This window comes from Myxocyprinus asiaticus, chromosome 2, assembly GCF_019703515.2.
Source record: "Myxocyprinus asiaticus isolate MX2 ecotype Aquarium Trade chromosome 2, UBuf_Myxa_2, whole genome shotgun sequence".
Classification (NCBI taxonomy): Eukaryota; Metazoa; Chordata; class Actinopteri; order Cypriniformes; family Catostomidae; genus Myxocyprinus; species Myxocyprinus asiaticus.
This window is the reverse complement of record NC_059345.1, coordinates 8,084,191-8,092,547: the sequence shown is the minus strand read 5'-3', so window position 1 is coordinate 8,092,547 and position 8,357 is coordinate 8,084,191. Positions and strand designations below refer to the sequence as shown.

General features: G+C 35.6%; 1 protein-coding gene across 1 annotated transcript; it reads right to left on the bottom strand.

Moving 5' to 3' along the window:
* Positions 1–704: 704 nt before the first annotated feature.
* On the bottom strand, positions 705–3,992 carry LOC127412094 (fibroblast growth factor 19-like). The gene is made up of 3 exons (XM_051648170.1): positions 3,791–3,992; positions 3,363–3,466; positions 705–1,306 (listed from the first exon to the last, which is right to left on the bottom strand). The coding sequence occupies exons 1-3, from the start codon at positions 3,990–3,992 to the stop codon at positions 980–982; spliced, it is 633 nt and encodes a 210-aa protein (XP_051504130.1). The 3' UTR covers positions 705–979.
* Positions 3,993–8,357: the final 4,365 nt, after the last annotated feature.

The following is an 8,357-nucleotide window of genomic DNA, read 5'->3' as shown; positions in this document are numbered from 1 at the left end:
ATTTGATTGTGCGCCAGTAGAGGGAGCCACAACGTTGCAAAACACATTACTTCAATACATGTCATTCATGCCAGGACAGAGTAAGGGCATTTAGATGATTTGATAGGGTCATCAGGGTCAACCATTTTGGCAATAAGCAGGTTATAAGGTACTATTTGAGATATATTTATCTTTTTCTTAGGTCCACAGATATTCACATTATTCATCAGGATTTGATGTGGCCATATCAAACAGGCTAAATCGATATTTTTAATTGTCCTGTCAACAGTATTAAAGGGAATAGTAGTGTCAATTTGTACATAATATTACAAGTTTTATGTTAATTAATTCCTAGTAATATAAGATGAAGAGATGATGATGCTTTTATTTAGTGAGGTTGTGCATTTGCTTGTTGATTTTAGCCAAAGGCACTAAAGAAAATCATTTGGCCACAGCAAGCACAAATAGGCTTTTGTGATATTGTAATCTTCTTCACACTGTCTATGTTTATGGAACACAAAGGGTAAATTTTCCATACTAAAAACCATTGTCCTCTTTTAGTAATTACAAATAACTACTGTATATTATTCATTAACGATGACATTAACAAAGAATAGATAAAAAAAATAGATAGATATCAAATAAAATGTGTTCACAGTGCATTATAGATTAGGCTAGTAAATAGTAAAGCTTTAGACAATACACAAAGAGTAAGGTTATAACAAAGACATTGATATCAACAAATAAATACATTCAAGCTGCTGTTCATGCATCATTATGGCTGATCTTGTTAAGCTTTAACATGTGGAGTGGTTTTGCGTTTGTTTGCAGTCTATAACGCTGCATTTTCCCAGTGTCCAGTGTGGAATATGCCTTTACTAGACTCTTGACATTGTCTTTATCTCTTCCTGAAAGTCTTCCTCTGCATCTTCGGTTTCTGGATGAGAAACCGGACCTCTAGGTCGTTTCCTTAGAACATCCACAAGTGCTGGTTCTCTGCTCATCTTTTGTTGAAACTGGGACTCTGGATCACTATTTGAGAGATCTTTCCAAAAGGGTCCATACTGTCTATCTGAAGTCCTAATTGATGGTCCTGCTCCGGATCAATGGGAGAGTGCTGCTTCCCTGTGTGGTCACTGGTAGGTTCCTGAGATAGTGTGTTCACCATGGGCAGGAACTGGGATAGAGCAGTTCCATCTTTATTCTGCAATTTGCTTTTAGCACCACCCAGATTTACCAGTGCTCCATGTTTGTCTGAGATGTAGATGTTGTAACCATCTGGTAGAATTCGTTCAACAAAAGAGCAGTCCTCCTTCGTATAGATGTGCTATCAGGGAAACAAAAGAATTGCAAAAAGCATTAAAACACAAACAAACAAATGGGCCAGGTTTACCTGCCCTGCCTGCTTTTTAAGTTCTTTGATAGCTGTTTGCACACCACATGCAGAGGCCAAGGTTGTTAATGCTGTTTCTTTTCAATGAGGTTTTAGCTATGCAAACATACCCTCCCATGGGCAAAGGTTGCTGCTATGACACCAGACAAATCAGCATACTTGGGAAATTTTGCGCAAAAATGTTTTTTTGTTTTGAAATCCAGAATGATCAATGAACTAAATTCAGTAGTCTAAAATTCAGTCATACTTTGCAATATTCATGATTTGTGCTCATTTATTGTACTTGGCTTGACAAATAGGCAACTTTTGGTTCAGTAAACAATGGAGAAGGATATCTATCTAGGATATTTATTTAAACCCATCGTTGGTCTTGCCCTAAAATGATGGTCTCGGCTATAACGTCAGCTGGGAGGAATGAACCCATGACCAGGACATCATGTCAATAAGGCCAGATGTCCGTGGCGAAATCGGCCCATCTACAATTCCTCAGTCATAAAAGACATCCCTAGGTGACCTTCCCATACCAAGGTTATCTCTGACCAATGCATGTAATGCAGCAGAGTGCCAGAGTTCGACTTTTTAAGAAGTGGAGGATAAAACTATTGCAGTAACTGTAAGATTTTACTGTTCTAAAAAGTTCAGCGTTTAGACTTAGTTGACCTCTGTCGTTAATTCAATTGGCTATCAAATAATATAGGTCTTCCAGAGTCCTAAACTCTATTAAGGTTATCAGACAGAAGTTATTCACATAATTTCCTTTGCACAAATAGCACAAAGCCAAGCTTTCAAAGTGACATGACATCACTGTATCACTGTAATAATGAATAGTGTTGGTCATGTTATAGCATTTGTAAACTTGAAACAGTCCAGAAATTGATATTAGTGTATTAGCGCAACACACCAATTGCACCTAAAACTGTTCACTCTTAAAGGTGCATTCAGTAATTGTTTCCTCAATAAAAAAGTTTAACTCCTAAAGACATGAATTGTAATTTTGCAATATATGTAGGAAATCATGAGCACTCACATTAAAATGAAGACTTCAGGCATATCAGTAACCTTATTAAAGCTGTTTTATTCTACATGGAGAGGGTCCGCACATGGGGGCTGCCATGTTAGAATCACATGACCAGCCGAATACTACTCACTTAATCTCAGTAACCGTCCTGTTATTTGACACTTTTACTCACTGATTAAAGTAATCATGGCTGACTGTGAATACTAAATTTCTACAATGGCATCTGAAACTGAAAACTATTGATTTTAATTGATGCTTCATTCAAGCCTGTAGGTGTCAGTGTCTAAGATGACACAAAGACAAAAGTTACTGTGTGCACCTTTAAGAAAAACTGGCTTATAACAATATCATAAATCCTAAATTCCATAAAGAACCCTGTTCTGAGAAAAGAGCAGGTGTAAAGAAACTTAAACCCAGTGCAAAGAACTATTTTAACAAATAAAAGCATTTTTTTAAGTAGACTATTTCCAATCAAACTATTGTTACTGGCAAATAGCCTTTAGAATTTAGCCAGGGCTGGGTATCAATTTAGGTTTCCCGATTAGATTAATTTCCAATTCACAAGTTCTCAATTTGATTCGACTGGATTCTATTCTAATTCTGATTCATTTGGATATATTTTTCGTTCTAATGTTTATTGCTTACATACAGTATATAAGCAGTTCTCTCAGCAAATGCTGTAATTGTAATTGTAGCTAATGCTTCTAACTTGGTAGATTACAAAAATATTTATTTGAAAAATTAACAACAGGGCCAAAACTATGCAGGTCCATTGAATTTAACAGATATAATAAACACAATCTAAACTGAAGTAAACCTTAAAGTAAAAGTACAAGTTCGATCTTGGGATTTTACGAATGGATATCGGGATCGTTCAAATTAAGATCGCGATTAATCGGAAAATCGGCATTTTTACCCAGCCCCTTGTAGCCTATGTTATATTAACTGAAAGCTTTTGACAGTTGGACCTACCGATCCATACAATTTCCCGTTCCTTTCCATGCAGAGAAAACGGGAGGTTGCAACTGCTTTGATGGCAACACAGCCCCTATCCACTGGCGATATTTCAACCAAACCTTTAGGAAACAAAATTATATTTTTATAATGCAATACGTCAAAATGTAATAGTTTAAGATGAAATTTAAATATCTAAACATTGATTCTGCACACAATTGCGTGGCAAAAAAAAAAAAAAAAAATAGGATACGCAGTATAGCCTATGGGTTTGAAATTAATAAACAAACAGAAGCCTGCAGGATTTGTGCAAATGCTAAATAATGTGATGATGCATGTGGTTGCATGGACATCCTGCATTGATAGACATGTAGAGAGAATCGTGTATAAGACAACACGGTGCTAACTGCATGACAAGTTCAGTGCATTTGGATGCAATCACTTACTGTGAGAACTTTGCAGGTGCGATCCACCTATTTTCCCATCGGTGTTTATTTGCAGATGTAAGCCGTGTCTTGCGGCGTACAGATGTCGGAGTCGGACTACTTGTCCCCAGTCATTTGCCAAATGTGGACCGGATTCGGGCAATGGGGAGCTCTCCACGCCGATGCTACTTCCCCAAACAGTGAGCAACAGTAAGAGGAGCATAATGAAGCGTTATCTGCAATAATTGCAACCTGGCTTGTTAAGATATTAAGCCTGTGCACTTGGTCGTTCCCTATGTGTTTCTCTTGTTTTGGCGTAAAGCTCTGCCACTGGCCTTTAAATTGTCCTCTTATCAGATCAATCAATAAGCCCTTTCCCCCCTTTGCCAGTTCTGAGAACATCATAACACACCCCGCTGGACATCCAACAGATGTTCAAGACTGAATGAATTATCAAAATCTATCCTGTTATTATATTATCATTGCACATCTGTGATGCACTTACCAGGTGGGAAAAAACAAAAACAAAAAGCATAATATAATAATTCATATTCTGTTTTTTTATTAATATGTGTTTGCATACCAGGCTATCTGCATACATTTTAGAGAGAAAAAAAAAATGTAGATGGCTAAAATCTTCAGAAATAAGTTTAACAATAAAAATAATGCAACATCAATTAAGAATCATTTTTGATTAAGCCTCGTTATGTCTCTTTGTCCGCGGGTAACACACGCGCGCGCGCGCGCGCGCAAACACACGCACACACACACACACACACACACACACACACACACACACACATAAGAATTAAATCATTTATAGGGTAATCCGATTTAACTATTTGACGCATGTATCTGCGCAAATCACATTTTCTTTTACTTTTAATGAGCATAACAAGCGCACTAGTTCTTTTATACATTTCATCTGTTTGTATTCCTTTTTGTGAATCGCCCGAGCCAAAAGATACTGGATTTACATAGAAGTTAAAGAGTAATTAAGAGTAAATATTCCCATTCATGAAAATATTGTCTCTCTGGACCTGGATTAAGACATACTTTATGTTAGGTTAGTTAGAAGAATATCTGAGTTGTCTGTGGTGGATTGAGCGGTTAAAGTTTTTTATTTATTTATTTATTTTAATTAATTATTTTATTTATCTTAAATAAGCTTTTCTAAAATTCAGACAGCCCCTTACCGGAGTTCTTGCAATGCGAAACCATCTTGTGGCAATCGGTAGATGGCGCTCTGCTATAATGTTATTAGAGTGGCCATTGAAAAGGTCCATTAGATTTTGTCCACATATATCAAAGGATGATATTCTTTTTAAAGGTGAGTTTAATAAATTACGTGCACAGAATGAAATGGCAGACCTAATGAAAAAAAGTTGGGTGTCGGGATATTAAGAAAAGGTTCATTTTCAGTTTATATATTGCATGTAAACCATCCAAAGCTGCAGAATAGTGCTGTTAAATAAATTGCAAGATTGCAAAGACATCTCTTCAAATTTCTTACAAAGGTACAAATATCTAAAGGGATTAATTACTGCAACAATGTTCAGCATTGATTTCACCCAAGGTTTGTTTTCAGCGAACACATGCACAAGTGTGAATCATCAGTGAAAGCATTGATTCAAATATTCAGAACATGTTTATATTTTAAAAAGGTAATTTCAAGCAAAATCTAATCAAAATATTATGATGAACCTTAATTATTAATGAACTATTAATATGGATTACTAAATGGTGATGGGTAGTTGATATAAAATACTTTTGGAAAGTTGACATGTCCTGTAGTGTGACTTGCTATATTCTAGCTTATTCTGTTTTTAAATGGTATTTGGCTTATTCTCTAAACATTAATATGCATGGCGCTTTAATGACATCATATCAGTTGAGAGATTACTTGAAATGTACACTTACCTATTATAATTATTTGCACATTTGTCACAACTCAGGGCCATTAAAAATGTACTAGTGCAGGCAAAAGGGTGAATAAATGGTGAAAAACTAAAAAGAAATGGTGAACAGTTACAGGACCCAAGATATACACTCACCGAGCACTTTATTAGGAACACTATGGTCCTAATAAAGTGTCCGACATGGTCTAATGCTGTTGTAGCTCCTCCGCCTCAAGGTTCGACGTGTTGTGCATTCTGAGATGCTATTCTGCTCACTACAATTGTACAGAGTGGTTATCTGAGTTACCGTAGCCTTTCTGTCAGCTAGAACCAGTCTGGCCAATCTCTGTTGACCTCTCTCATCAACAAGGCGTTTCCATCCACAGAACTGCCACTCACTGGATGATATTTGTTTTTGGCATCATTCTGAGTAAATTCTAGAGACTTTGTGCTTGAAAATCCCAGGAGATCAGCAATTACAGAAATACTCAAACCAGCCCGCCAACTCAACAATCATTCCACGGTCGAAATCACTGAGATTACATTTTTCCCCAATCTGATGGTTTATGTGAACATTAACTGAAGCTCCTGACCCATATCTGAATGATTTTATGCATTGCACTGCTGCCACACGATTGGCTGATTAGATAATTGAATGAATAAATAGGTGTACAGGTGTTCCTAATAAAGTGTTCAGTGAGTGTATACTTCAGTACATTGAAATACATTTTTACCTAAAATCTTGATGTTTAAAAAAAGTCCATGGACATGTTAATCGTGAACTATCTTAATGTATTTATTCCGTTTTTACAGTTTGAGTCACTTAGTTTGCCTCAGAATGATCTCATCATTTGAATGACCAACTCTATTCATTATTATAGCTTTTCAGTGATGTCACATCACTTTGAAAGTTTGGCACAAAAAGGTTGAGGAAGTGATGAGAATAAGTCTGAATGCTGACCTATGTTGTCATGGAAATTTCTGGTGTCTGTTCACCCCAGACAAAAACACAATAGTTCTAGAACAGAAAATATCTAATTCCTTCACCAGAACCAGTTCATTCATTGGTCAGTATATATTCGCTCATGATCACACTTTGCCCGCTTGCTGTTATCCTTCTGGTCTGTGAAAGATAATCTAGTATCTATGTGTAATTGTAATTATGTAATAGATCAAACATCCTTGTCTGGATGTATTTTGTAATGCTTCCACATTGCCACTTAATGACCTCTATTCCGAACAAGCAAACTGGGATGTAAAATGGTGAAATTTTACTATTATTATTATTATCATTATTATACTTTTTTTTTATTTGTATAGCATATTATGACCCTTTGAGAGGGACTGCGAACACAATATTCTTTTAGACTTGTGCATTGGAGTAGTGTGTATGGCAAGCCGATTTAGCTTTTAATGCATCCAGCATTACTCGTTGTAATTGTATTTGTACTGGTAATATTTCAATTAAAGAACTCTACAATATATTTTCTACTAGTAATAATTCCAATTAGAGAGCTCTCTATTTGCATTTCTACTTGTAAGAATGCAATTGCAGAGCTCTACAATTGAATTACAGAGCCCTGCAATGGTATTTTACTAGTAAAAACTCCAATTAAAGAGCTCTGCGATTCAATTCTTACCAATAAAGAACAAGTACATATATATATTTATATACATCTTCCCACCTGCCAATATATACAAGCCAGATGAATATGAATATGCATGATGCGCTATTACCATAATGAGATGGCACTGAATAGAGAGCTCTACAATGCAATTCTTACTAGTAAGAATCACTATTGTAGAGCTCAAAAATTACATTTATACTAGTAAACATTCAGTTCAACAATTGCATTTTTACGAGTAAGAATTCTGATTATAGAGCTCTGCAATTGCATTCTTACTAGTAAGTAAATAAATGCGGACCTCTGTAATTTAATTAGAGAGCTCTACATTTGAATTCTTCATAGTAAGAATGTATTTGCAGAGCTCTCTAATACAAATACAGAGCTCTGCGCTTAAACATATCTTTAATGTGAATTTTTACTTGTAAAAATTCAATTAGAGCGCTCTCTAATTGGAATTCTAACTAGTAAAAATCAAATTGTAGAGCTCTCTGTTTGAAATTCTTACTAGTAATAATTACATTTTAGAGCTCTGTAATTAAAATTGAATGAGAGTCAGTGGATACTTATGACGAGTAAAAATGTAGTTAGAGAGCTTTCTAACTGGAATTCTTACTTGTAAAAATTCTATTACAGAGCTCTGTAATTGAAAATGTTACTAATAAAAATTCAATTAGAGAGCTTTTTAATAGGAAATCTTACTAGTAAAAATTCAATTATAGAGCTCCGTAATTGGAATTCTTACTAGTAAAAATGCTGGGAACATTAAAAGATAATTTGGCTTTCCATAAGCGTGAGCTACCTGGGGAGATCCCCTGCAAAGTAAACAAGGATAATCACATTTACTGTTTACTTTCGGGTCGATATGGCTTTATGACGCACACAAGAGTACATATACATATTACCAGTAGTGTACATATTTTGACCCCTTCAGTTCACCTGCCCCATTTATTGAAGTGAAACTTCAACTAGAATGTAACATTTCTAAAGACAAACACATTGTGGTATGTGATCATCCTGGTTCAACCTTGTCCTAATTTCCCATGATATTACATAGTAAATGAA

Bases quoted from the DNA above. Each gene is read 5' to 3' on its own strand.
- LOC127412094 (XM_051648170.1), bottom strand. From the start codon at position 3,992: ATGCTCCTCTTACTGTTGCTCACTGTTTGGGGAAGTAGCATCGGCGTG. The intron at 3,467-3,790 runs GTAAGTGATTGC...TGTTTCCTAAAG, and splicing joins GCACCTGCAAAGTTCTCACA to GTTTGGTTGAAATATCGCCA. The intron at 1,307-3,362 runs GTAGGTCCAACT...TTTCCCTGATAG, and splicing joins ACGGGAAATTGTATGGATCG to CACATCTATACGAAGGAGGA.